The sequence below is a fragment of the Ambystoma mexicanum genome, chromosome 5q, assembly GCF_040938575.1.
Source record: "Ambystoma mexicanum isolate Mex_15411 chromosome 5q, UKY_AmexF1_1, whole genome shotgun sequence".
Lineage (NCBI taxonomy): Eukaryota > Metazoa > Chordata > Amphibia > Caudata > Ambystomatidae > Ambystoma > Ambystoma mexicanum.
Window position 1 is genome coordinate 504443372 of NC_090933.1, and position 13686 is coordinate 504457057.

Here is a 13686-nt window from a genome sequence, read left to right on the forward strand (position 1 = left end):
GTTGGACTTCGTGTGTTTAGTGTGTGTGGTGTGTGTCGCCGGGGGAGTTCCCCATAGCCGCCCTGCCGGACGACCTTCCGAGGTCGGGGACTTGTGCTCGGCTGTCTTTCGATGCCGTAATGCCCTTTCCGTCCGAAAGTACTGCGTCGCTGCCGTCGCTGAAGGCGCCCTCTGCTGCCATGGCCGCCTTCCTGGCATGGTGGGCCCAACGCTTCGTCGAACGGTCCTTAAGTGTGTTAGGTTTAAACCTACTACACGCTCTGCAGTTCGCTTCGGGGTGGTCCCTCGGCAAGCAGAGATTGCACGTGGCTTGCCTGTCGACCCAAGGGTATTTGCGATTGCACTTGGGGCAGAATTGAAAAAGGGTACCCTCCATACGCACCTTGAGGCAGCGGGCTGTTAAGTGTAGGAAATGTATAAGGTGTACCTATATACCAAGAGTGTAGAGTATGTACAACCCCCCACTCTCCCTACTTGCAGGGCCGAGGCCAGAGCCCTTCCGAGGCCTGGGCCGTGGCCAGAGGCCTTTCGAGGCCCAAATCCGTCGTGCAACAGCCGACGGTCGATTTCTTCTCCAGCCGGCGTCGAGTGTCGAAGTTCGACGTTGGGATGGGGAAGGATGTAAATAAATTAATATTTTAGCAAAAGTATGGCTAAGGCCAGGGGACTCTGCAAAATGCTTCCGACCAGTATGGCGGAAAAAAACAATCTGAGGATCCTAGACGCGTGAGGGATCTTGGGTACAGTGGACGTCACACTAGGGATAGTATTACTGGCACGCCCTGTGTCGACGCCCATTTTCGAGTTTCGAAAAACAAACTGTAATACTCCACAGCTTCCACTAGATGTCGGCCTATGCACAGCATGTGATCTAAGCAGATTCCACAAGCCTCAGAAATATATATATATATATTTATTCCAAGAGGTCCTGATGTGTTGCCTGAAAGTGCAGTGGATGAAACGGAGGAAGAATCAAGTTATCACTTAACGTATTTGTGCTGAACAACATTTGTCTGAAGAATCGTGAAGCGTTCTGAAAGAAAATAACTAATTGCTAAAACACATAGGCAACAATTGAAATTAACTGATATATTAATCTGATGATGATCTGTAAAACTTCATAACATTTACTTCACCGACTGAGCATTTTCATTTCCATAAAGGTTCTTCAACACAAGCTTGTATTTTGGGGACACAAACATTTGGAACTGTTTTAGGGGTCTACCTGCGACCTGCCCCACTTCTGAGACCTTTCTCCATGAAAGGTACAATGGAAGAGCCCAACAGCATACCCTACTCCTGTCTCTAGGAGCCTTTACTCCTCCTTGGAGATTTTTGCAAACTGTGATAGTGTGAGCACAGATTAAGCTGGTTTCTGGATCTGAAGCAAGCTTTGGGAATCACCTGTGACCTATTACTGCTTGTGAGAACTGCTCTTCAAGAATGTTTCTCATTTGTACCATCCATCTCAGTAAAACAGCCCACAAGGAACCTTCCTTTTTTTCCTTTGCCACTTTACGTTAATTGTTCCATTAAATAAACTGTTCATGTAAGAGCAGCATGTTAATTTCCTATTGCATGGTAAACAATTCCATTTTATTATCTACCATTCTCGGGCACCCCTATCTTCATCACTTAACTGTTATGCATTTGCCTCGTTGCTTCCTGCATCCCTTGGCACATTTTCATATTTTACAGAGTTCTGACCTGTCCTCGGCCAAACAACCTAAATGGAGACCCAGGAGGATCTCGTAGAGTGGCTAGGTCAACGCTTTGGTTGTAAATAAAGCACGTTGTTATTGACGTAGCACGGGTTTAGTGCATTAAACATCTTCTAATTCTCCCACATCTATCCTGACAGAGACTTGCTCATAACAGTGGCTGGAAGGATTAATTGGTTTGAGGGTTCAATCCTTTGGGGGGAGTGGCTTTGCCTGTGCAACAGTTAAACACATAATTGCACATCTTGCTTGTAAAGGTTCCCTCTGCGACTCTGATACAACTTCTAAGAAACACAGTGGTTTCCCTTCACTTGAATTCTGTATGATTTTGTGTTGAGAGATCCATCTACCTTGCATTCTATTCTGGCCTCCTGTTAGTTCTTAATATCATAGGAGCATCCAAGAAGACACTGTCTCCATTGTCTAAAACAGTTATTCACAATCACAGATTGGGCGGTTTACAAGCCTATATGAGTATTTGTTGCATCCACACAAGTATTCAACAAACATTTCGATGACCTCCTGGAGGAGAAGACGGCCATTCAATGGTCCAGGGAAGTTTTCAGTTAAGGAAATCCATCATTTCCCCCTTAGAGACATGTATTGAACATTACTGGCTTTTCTATGAAGAACTTGTTGACTTTTTAACATGAGTGATGCCTTAGATGATCTAACAATGGACACACTCCAGCAGGTTAAGACAGAGGACGTGAGGGATCCTGTTTTCATCAAATTACTTAATCTAGAGCAGCAATTCTGCACAGCTAACATTCATGCATGTAGTCCAGTTTACCAGACCAATTCTGTTACTGAGAATATCAGAGATGAGTGTCAGCGACGTATTTAATACCTACTTAAACAATCAACTATATTTTGATGGTCTTAGAATAGCAGTTCTCCTCTTTGTGCCATGGTTTTAAACAGAGAAAGCTATTCTTGTAGCAAGACAGAAAAAGCACTTAAAAATTGGACTGTCTATATGGGTGATTTTTTTTAGTAGATAAGGAACGATCAACAGGTGAGACAGGCCAAAAATCACGGTGGTGCCTTAAGCCAAGCGGTGATTGCAAAATTCTAAGAGCCAGTTAATTGGTTATTTGAGGCTCACCTTCTCAGCCTATAGATATTGGAATCATAAAACTTTAGAATTGGAAGACAAAGTCTGCGTTAACATGCTATGAGATCGTAGATATGGAGGCTTTCAGGGTGTTTTGTTAACTATGGTACCGACACAGAAGGTTGCCATGGTGCTGTAAATCTGCCTGTACGAGACCATAACAGTCTTTCAAAGGAAGACCATGAATGCCCAAGGCAACATTTGGGGGCGGGAGTGGGGAAATGCAGCAGAAACTCTACTTAGAATTAATTGCCGTTTTAGTTTGTCAAAAGCACAATTAAGACTGAGTCGCTAAGAATCCATTTTAAAAATCACCCACAGGAGTCAGACATAATGATCAGTTCAGGAGAAACATATTGTGGTTCTGTAGTGGGCCTCCAGTTGCTCAAAGTGAGTTCATAAACGTATGATCCAATCTTTGGAAATTGCCACCCACTGAAAGAAGTAGGTTAAATGACAAAATGGCAGCCCTGTATAACGGTGCTGTCATCTGCTACTACAAGCTACACAACATTGCTTCTGAGCTGCAAAATATGTGAGACTGGCAAATCCATCCCATTATGCCCCAGGTGCACATGACAGATTTAATCTCCGCAAATCAAAGAGATCAGAAAATCCCTTTCCTAGAAAGTCATTATTCTGAGAACACAACTTACTACTCGAGAGCACTTACATGCTGTGCAGCCCGGACGAATAGTAGGAAAGCGTGGGACTTGGTGAACGCGTTTGCTGCCGTGCTGGCTTTACTGTGGCGGGAAGAGTGGATGGACTGGTGGATCCAGGCTTTGAACTTCGTGGGGGGACGGGTGGGGCATTTAGGAGCCGGCATTCTTCTCTTACCTGTGTGGAAAAGAAAAAGCGGCCGTTTAGTGTTGAGTGCTTGCGTTGCTGCCTCACTTAATGTCTACATTCAAAGAAAACAAGTCGTTCTCAAGACAACTGCTTGCTTTTAAATTCTCTACACACCAGCACCTGTCGTCAGCGCAAAGAATAACAAAATTAGCATCCTGCGTCACTTCTGTTTGATGACAGAAGGATGGATTTAGAGACAGTTAACCGCAGCCCTTGCACCCTTTACAGGAAAAATGTACAGAAATGCTAAACAAGGCATGCACAAACAAATACACCCTCGCTCCCGCAAATAAACTTAACAAGCAGCCCCTGATGTCATTCTGCAAAGTTAAAAGCATCTGAAAAGGATAAGCCTGCATATATGGAGGCGATTTACTGGAATTGTCGTCAGTGCGTGAGTCAAGCAAAATCTGTTTTGTCCTGCCAGATGTTATTCTTTCCGTGCTTAGAACTACCAACTTAAACACTCATTTCAATGTAGACAAATGTGTTCTCCCTAATTCCGGGGCGGGGACCATAAAAAACCCTGAACATGCTTAATATGAAGATGCATTGCTTAAATCAGTACTGCAGTTGTGAAAAATACTTCTATCTGCTGGATGGAATGTTGTCCAGTCCATGCATTAGTAAGCCGATGTGCCACCAACATAATGGGTGCAACGGTGGGGGTCTTGGTAAGACTAACCTAGCCTTGCAGGTTATTAGCAGATATCCAAAGAATACACTTAAGTAGGGAGGCCTCGACATCAAGGGCCCTTCTACAGAAACTTTCAACAATGCAAGGGCAATTAGCACTCATGCAAAAAACATTCTTTGAATGCATTTTTGCACCAAAGTAAATTTTGCACAAGTGCTAGGACAGGAGTCTGCAATCTTTGACTCTCCAGGTGTTTTGAAATGCTTCTCCCATCAGCCCTAACTAGCATATCCAACAGGTTGAGGCATCATGAGCGTCCTAGTCTAAAACATCTGGAGGGCCACAGGTTGCAAGATATTGTACTCGAAAAAGGGCAAACGTTCCTCTTGTGCAGAAATGCATTAACATGTTTTATTGTACTGGGACCATTTTTCAACTAGTGCCAATTGCACTTGGCATTGGTGTCATTCGGTAACACCGTGGCAAGTTTTTTTAAGAATGACAACCAAACATGTCACCACCTATATGCGTTTTATGTAAAACAACACATTTCAAGAGCACCGCCAGGGGATGCTTCACAGGGTGAAATTACAGTGAACCAATAGACTGAGCAAATTTGATTCGGGCGAGGGTAAACTCTTGAGCATACCCTGTCAACGGTTTTCTTGAATTTTCATCTGCACAGGAGGCGATTGTGCACCAGTGACATTGCTGGCAGTACTTTGTTTCAGATGGCCCGCTGGATTGATAAGTAGGAACCCATCAAATGTTACTTTAAAGGACAAAACGTCTGCAAGCCAAGACAGTATTCAGAATAATGTGTCCTGTCAAGAGTAAGCTGGTTACTGGTGGAATTCTATTTTAAAAAGGAAGTTAAGCGGGTTGGTGGCAGGCACAGGTTATCAACTAGCTGATGTGGTCCAAAAGATACTGGAAAGTAAAGCCTTGGCACATCTGTCCCATGGTCACTTTGGGTTCAGGCAATTCCCCTGGGTCCAGTCTTGCCTGAGTAAGAAACACTGCAACCCTTTCTAATACCTGCCTATATGGAAACATGCCCTGGAATACTATGAGCTCAGAAAGCCCTTGCAGCCTGCAGAGCCATATTAACGTCAACTCCCATCATGTGTCTTATTTCCTTTGCATGCTATAAGGTAAGGGCAATATCCGGCAAGCAGGGTGGTAAGGAAGGGCGTGTGGACATGCTACAACTCTTCCCTTTGAAGGTTCATTGTTTCGGCTTGGCCAGGTACGTTTCCTTATCATTAACAATAAAGTGTCATGAATGGAATCGAACTATCATCACATTTTTACTTTGTCATCGTAAACGCCAGAAACAGTTGAACAAATCGTTTTTTATTTAACAGTGAAAAGTGTAAGTCACTGGAAATACAAATGAAAACGCAGAATTTGAGGGGAATGTAAAGTGTTGATGAAATAATAGACTTATGACCAAGTGGATCGTAGGTGCAATTCAATTCAAAATGTTATCCTTTACCAATTCAGAGCAGGTTGAAGGAAGGATCCGAGATGTGTGCAGCTTCCATAAATCATCCCATAGAAGGGGATGTGCAGTGTAGAGTTTGGCAGGAGAGCAATATGCAGTACAAATAAGATGACAAACTATCCTACCTAAAATGGCTCTGGTTTCTGTGTCACAGATCATAAACCATATTTTCCTTAAGATTACGTAAAGAGAAGTTCAGATGGCTACAAATCATCACCAAAAGAACATTCTAAAGGAAAATCAGCTGAAGACACCATCCCTTTTGCAAAATGGATGTAGCTGCTTCAAGCACAGGTTAATAGGACAGCTGGTTATACAATGAACCATGTCCTCTTTTCACAGTTTTTTCCTTCCAATATCCAGAATACATAAAAATTATTCCAGGATCGAAGAATGAATTTTAGGGGAAAGAACCAACAAAGAAATTGTTTGATTTGGATTAAAGTCAAAAAAGGATTTCGCCATATATTGAGGATTTTTGGATTGAACATGGATAACTAGGGGTCTAATAAGAACTGTTTTAATAGGAAACCAGAAAGAATCAGATGAGCTCTCCGTATAAGGTGGGCAACAACTTTGGGCAGAATCAGGGCTCCTGGAAAAAATATGTATCTGCCCTGTATATGGGATGGACAAATGAGGGGGCTGAGTTCAGGAAATATGATATAGGGGCCATTGAGGACTTTGCAAATGATGTAGACTGAATGCTGCCTGTTATATTTGGAAGAGCCATTTTGGAGATTAGGCTCTCATTGTTGTAAAAAGAAGCTATTAATTGGAATTAAGTGTACTGAAGACTGCAGGCCAGACAGCCTTTGGGGAATGCGGTCATTGATTTCCATATCCTGTAGCATTAGAGCAAAGTTCTCTGTGCAGATCAATGCTGTGGAGACCATTTTGGTGCTGTTGACCATATGCTATAAACAATTCTGCAAGAGATTTGAGTCGTATAAAATAAAATAAAAATGTAAAAAATATATAAATAGAGACCTGTTGCCACTAAGCAAATTACCTGGCAGTTGGATTCTCTAGATGAAGACAGATACATTTATGAAGAGAGTAACTGAAAAAGCCAGTTGGCCTGGATGAAGCTGCCCAAGCTGATAATGACGAGCTCATTCAGAAAATGCAATAATTTGTCAAAACATTGAATTTTAGCAGAGGCCCTGGAATACAGACACTGCAATTGCAGGTTCCTTTGGGGAACCAGAGAATGCAGAGTCAGAAGAGTGGATGGAAGAGTACACCGAAAATCTGATAAGCGCCAAGATACCCCCAGAGCTTAAAGGAACTAATATGTCTATTGCTATAGCCCATTGGGTGCTCACTCAGCTTTCTAAAGTGAGCAGGCATCCCCAAACTAATCTAGCAGGTATGCAAGACTAGCAAGTTAAAAAGCAGGTTGAATTCAAAACATGTACATTAAGAATACTTTAAATGGGCGTGGGAGCAATTAAGTCTGGATGTTTCCCAGTTTAAGCTTTCATGCCACTCAGATATTAAGAGGCATAAGGAAGCAGGGTGTGTAGTACAGAATTGTACAGCACAATTCTTAAAACGCTTTAGAAGGGGTTTACCTGAATATTTACAGAGGTGGAAGGGGTTAAGAAATCTCTGAATGAAATTCAGCAAAAAGGCAAGCTTTAATCTGTCTCTTCTTTTAGAAATGGGTGCGCTTTATTGGTGGGGGAAGCGGGCATGTGCCTATTTAAGAAGTATAAAGGAGTTCTTCTTTTCTTAATCACAGCTGGGAGGGTGGGTAAAAGCCAAAACTGTCACAAGAGTGCTAAGTTTAGCATTCAAGCAGTTATGTACTGGGGCCATCCCCATTCCTTTTTATGTGAGGGGAGGAGCAGCCAATAATGGGGATTGAAGTTTGAGGTGAGGCAATGGGTGGGAAATGGCAGGGGGAAATGGAAATCTTTTCTATTTATAAGGATTAGGTGTTACTCATAAAGGGGCCAGGCCTAGGGCGGTAAATGAATGCAATGATTACAAGGAGTATGGTTTTAAAAAAGGTAATATGAACTGTCAGTCTTCCTATGAAACCAAATAAAGTAGAACATGATTATGAGTGCATTAGACAAAACACATTTTTTTTTGTCTTTTACTTTTTTTAAAAACAATAACACATACAAAGGGGATGGGCCTGACAAAGGCACATTTGTAAAGTTTGGAAGGGTGGTAGTGACTAGATAATCTCAAGGCAATTTAGCTAGCAGACATGCAGCAATGCATCCATTATTCCTGGAGTGTGACCAGCTAGGAAGATGGGCATATACTTTAGCTACTGATCAACTTGAACATTGCGCAGCACTTACCTACCATGGACCCGTGTGAAGACTATTCTTACCCAACTGCCATGGTTATAACTCTAGCTGCTTTCTCTCCATGTGTAATAGGAATGTATTTGATCACACCACAAGCTAGGCATGACACCAAAGGATGGCATAAGAACAAAGTATCAGACTTGTACTGATGGATTGGAGACAGATTTTGATTTGCTAAATGTTTGGCAAAACTGCATTCAGAGCAAGACTACATTTCTTTCAGTGGGCAGAGCTGTAGCAGTGTCAAGCAGGATTCATTCTTATCTCTACATTTCTTTAGCAAGTTCATGCATGATGAGCTATGAGATTTTGTGAAATCATTATTCTGATTAATGAAGGAACTGCAGAGGTTGGGATGGGGTGCCACGAAGACAGTCTTCAGGGTGGGTTCCTGCCATTCTAATTATAAAGGCGAAATAGTCTGTGGTTATTATAGAGTTTACTAGAACATAAGGGAACTTGCAAGCCAGAGTAAACATAGATAGGGGGCATAGACCATAATTGAAAATGGAGATGTCTCGAAAAGGAATTCCTTAATCAGACAACCTAGGCACAAACAGCCTACGAGGAAAACTCTTCTTCAATTTTCATGACTTGAGTCAAAATATCAAAGTATTATCAAAGTATTATCTCGCACAAGGGAAAAGGAGTGGTAAGCAGAAAAATTGGATTCATTCATCGTATTCATTAAACAGTTGGAAAATCGACATCTGGGATCATAATAACTGGGAGCTATTTGGCTCCTCCTTGAAGCTTACAAAGTCCTGGTGAGCTCAACAAGGACTACTACCCGGAGCTACCTTTGAGTCAAGACCACTGGTGTCATAAAAATATGTGTGTGTCACTGAAACTTAATTACATTTCTAGCAGGAATTTATTTTGAACTATGTAAAAATACTCAAGATGATTACCACGTTTGTGTGTTTTTTCCATTTATGATTCATCACAGTCGAGTGTTCAGCATTGTCACATGGCTGAGGGAACACGCAACTACTGTCACAAGAATACGTTTAAACCGTTTTATTAAATCAAAAGTACAATATAAGACTATTGCATGGAAATTTGTTCAGGATGGCTGTGATAAAGATTGTTGGGAGACGTAGTCCTTGAACTCTGGATTATAAAAGAAGGACAGCACATACATAGGCATCCAGAAAGTTCCAGACGGGAAGGTCTCCTGTTTAGGTCGCTCTAGCATTTAGTTGTCATCACTACTTCTGGGGACCACAAGGCCGCTCTGTCTCTCTCTCTCTCTGGATTTACAGTGTCCCAAAATGTCCTCTCCTTCACTGGGGATCTCGTTCTCTGTTACTTATTCCCTCCTTCTGGGGTCAAGGGTCTCCCCCCTTCCACACCAAGGATATAGTGTCCTGAAAAACTAACACTAGGGGACGTTGTGCCCTGCTCGCTTACTTTCTCTTCACTGTAGCACACCCCTCTTCTGTATTCCAGGGGCTCTCCTCTTCTGTTACACATCCCTTCTTCTGAGGTCAAAGTCACACTCTCTCTTACTACATCTCACCCCTTGCTTCTTTTGGTTCAGGCATGTTTTAGGTCTCAAGGGGATTTTCTCCCCCTCACTGGAGTTCAACCCACTTCTGGGGTTCATGGTACTCTTCCACTCACTGGAGCAGACCCATCCATTGCGGTTCAGGGGGTCTATTCTAGCTCACACTAGAGCTCACCCCATATCTGGTGTTCAGGGGGTCTGCTGCCCTCTTTTGGGGTTCAGGGTGGGCTCTTCTCCCCTTCACTGGCACACATACCTCCTTTGTAGTCCAGGGGGCTGCTCTTCCCCAAACTGCAGCAGAAACCTCGTCTGGGGTTGCGGGACACCTCTCCACCTCACTAAAGCAGAGCCCTCTAATGAGGTTCAAGGTGCTCTTCTCTCCTCCCTCCCCCACTGGAGCACACCCCTCTTCAGGTGATCAGTTTTATTTCTCACACTCACTAAAACACAGCACTCTTCTCAGCTCAAAGGGGCTACGCTGCTCTGGTGCTCTCACGCTTCCCCAGCAAACTCCTCTCCTCTTCTGCCAGCCCAAAAGACAATCTGTGCTTCTTAGCCTAGGTTTGAAAGCCCTCACGATTCTCCCATTGGCTGAGGGAAACGTTTGTATTGATTGGATACTTGCCTTCCTATTCCATATTGTAAGTCTTAAAAAGGTTTGTATTTCTTGTATTTGCATTCCAAGTGTACAAGCTGGTATTTGTCTGCTGCTCTGCTCCTGCCTTGCCCTCCTGGCTGTCCCTATGAACAGAAGTTCGTTTTGTTGGTTTCTGGTGGTTAACAAGCCGTCCCAAGGGACACGAAAACCTCTTGTAAACTCGCTACAGAGCAAAATAGTTTTCTCTTTTGGCAAGGCGAAGGAAGTATTTTACTTCTTAAATGATGCAGCTGCAGGGGAGGGAGGAAACCATTCACCTTCACAAGCGTTGCTTCTGGGGGTTTGCATAAGTTATGTTTCCCTTCGAGGATCTGCACCTGTCGACAAAGGGGTCTTTCCGGATGTACTAGTGTTTCCCAAAAGTGTATCTTTCCCTGAAAGACACTCCAGAATCCATTCTGAGTTTTGAATGTATAAACCTGATGCATCTTGGGAGATGCAGTCCTGAATGCCCTGCTTTTTTGGGACCTGGCAGTTTCTAAATAGTTGCTAGCTCAGGGAGTTTGGGAATAGGTCAGAGCTGGTCCTGTCAGTCCGGCAGGGTGCAATGTTGGCACTATGACTGTCAATTATGAGACATAAAACCGAATCGATAACCTTTTATTCACATAGTGTGAAATTACCTTGTTATTTACTTGATGGAAATTGTGAGATTGCTTGAATAAAATGATGAAATTGAAGCTGCTGCTCGTTGGGTGGTCTCCTGCAGGTAGGAACTCCATTTAGCTCCTCCTAACTCTTCATTTTGATCCCTTTCTCTACCTCCTACCTTAGCTTTGATGTTTCATCACAGTTCGCAAAAAATGTTTTTCCTTATTTGTGTTGTGCTTTACAATTAAAGCTGTCACAATTTTAAAACGAATGATAAGTTTGTTCAATAAAACAACTCATTAAAAAAAATATTGTAAATTGATCATGAATTAATGTTTTACACAATTAAAGATTAGTAAAAATAGATGTATATAAATATCTCATAAATACAAACTGTATAGTTCTAAAATATCCCTTAAACATTTCAGCACAACAATGGGTAAGAGGAGCAATTCTCTGTCAGATCTCATCCTGTGATTCATGGTTAAAACGGTCCAAGAATTTTTCTAAATAAAGTGCACGTTTATCTTGTAAATAAAGGCAGTTAATTATCAGGTGTTCTAAGTTTTCTACGCGTAGAGTCTCCACAGAACCTGCACCGGTTCTCCACATCTGGAAGCATGCTTCGTGAGCAGATGATCTCCTGAGTGGGGAGGAGATTCATACGCAGTCTTACAAAAGTGATTCTCCAACCTCCATTGGCCGATTTCCCTTAAATAGCAGGATAGATTTCCCAGAGGTTTCTCTCCCACGCTGAAACAGTTTGTATTTGAAAATCTCCTATCTGGAAGCCAATCACCCCAACTCTCAATTCTTTTGACTTTCAAAGGGAACTCGGCCAAATCTTTCATGCTGGTACCTATCTTTTTTTTTTTTTTAATTTATTTCATTTAGTTTGTACAAAACTTTTTGAAAAGAGATTTCCCATGGCCCACCCACAGTGTGGGGAGAAGTTCCGTGGTGTCAGCAAGCGATGAAGAGCAGCTGGTCTTTGGTGCTAATTCGCCTCCCAACTTTTCCGGTACACCATCGTCTTGGGGCCCACTGTTTGTCGCCTTTCTTATCCAACTTTGAGTAGTATTTCTAGTTTTTGTAGAAAGTTTGTTAACCCAAAGATTTCTTTTTCTCTTGGATTGTGGAATTTGCGCCATAAGTCCTCTCCACATAGTGTGTCATACTGTATTACCAGGCTTCCTAAGTGAACGGATCTAAGATCTTTTAGACTTTCGCAAATCAGTGTGAGATGTTTGAGAGTCTCATTTTGTTTATCGCAAAAGCGACATTTAAGCGTTGCCGTTGCTTTTCGTGCTCTTGTCGCTTGACTCACTCTTGTGTTGAATAAGTTTAGAGGAAATTTCATGTAGGTCATTCTGTGTCGAGCGTTGGGTGTCTTTATCAAGTATTGCAGCAACTGTTTACGGTCTTTGGCTTCAGTGGGTGCATCATCAAAAAGTTTATGGCGATTTCGCCCGTCCACTGTAAGACACCAGTCCTGTTCCCATAGTTTTTTCTTAACATGGGTTGGGTTGTTTTGCAGTGTGAGTTGGTCTGTGCCAAGTTGCGTTAGCTGATTTTTGCAGCCAGCTGCCCATCTGCACAGCACAGTTTCGGAGTTGCCTTTGAGCGCTTCCTGTAAGATCTTAAACTGCGGAGTACAGTCTTCTATGATTATTTTCCGGTAGATAGATAGCATGTTCCATAACACTCGTGCCTGCAGCGAGATAAGGTTCAGTTCATATCTGACGCACGCACTCGAGATTCCTTTCTGTATTTGCAGGACTCGTCTCCAGTATTGGTTTTCCAGCTGTGGCCACAGGGTAGCAGGGGCTCCTAGGGCGCTTTCCGCGCCATAAATGAGCGTTGGAGTGGCTTTTTGGTTATAGTGAGCTAACACCGGGAGTAAGGAAAATTTTCTGAACTTTTTGTTTATGATGACCCCTTGGCATGCTAGTTGTTTGCATTTTTGTATGATGTTCTTCGTCCAGGGGGCATCATTTATGTTGCTGTTGAACCAAACTCCTAAGTATTTCGCCTTTTTCACACATCTCAGGTTGTCGTTACACAGCCTCCATTTCGGTGTAGTTTTGGGGTTCCGTTTGTTGTTTCTTGTAAGATCTTGGAGGATTATTATTTCCGACTTTGCAGGATTGATTTTCAATTTGTTTTCTTTAACGTAACCTTCTAGTGCAGCAAGCTTCCTAGATAGCCCGATTGGGGTTTGGTCAAGTATAGCAATATCATCTGCATATAACAACCAGCTTACAGGCATACCATTAATTTTTGGGGGAAATGATGTGACAGCTTCAAAGCTTTCTCCAATGTCAGACAGGAATAGGCCAAACAGTGTGGTACCTATCTTGCTTAGCTTCGCTGAAACTTTGTTCATCCAATTGTTAAACACTGAAAATGAGTGCTGTTCTTTTAGTGCAAAGGGGGATGGTAAAAAGAGAGTGAGGCAGAGGATTAGCCACCTTATGGAAGCAAACTATCTGCAAAAGCCTTTAGGGAGATCAAGCCCAGTTTGTAGCGTAAGGTTTGAATAGGGACTTCCGTTGAGCATATTTAGAGAATATTTCCAAGTTTTGCCTTCCACTTTTTACCAATACATTTTGGTTGGTTTGAATTCGGCTCCAAAAGTAAGCGATGGAATAATTTTGCCCCTATAAAAGCTGACTAGTGGTAGAATGGAGAACTTCCCATATTTAAGGTCAATCTTTCTTATTTGGGAGGGAACAATTAGGGCATTAGTGTGCAGATCTTCTT

At 42.5% G+C, this 13686-nt stretch overlaps 1 protein-coding gene across 1 annotated transcript in view; it reads right to left on the minus strand.

Moving 5' to 3' along the window:
• The window catches only part of GAREM1 (GRB2 associated regulator of MAPK1 subtype 1), a 929300-nt gene that overhangs the window by 60960 nt on the left and 854654 nt on the right, over positions 1-13686 (minus strand). The window contains exon 5 of the mRNA XM_069620978.1: positions 3512-3678. Coding sequence (XP_069477079.1) covers positions 3512-3678 — 167 coding nt within the window. The remainder of the gene's footprint in view (positions 1-3511; positions 3679-13686) is intronic.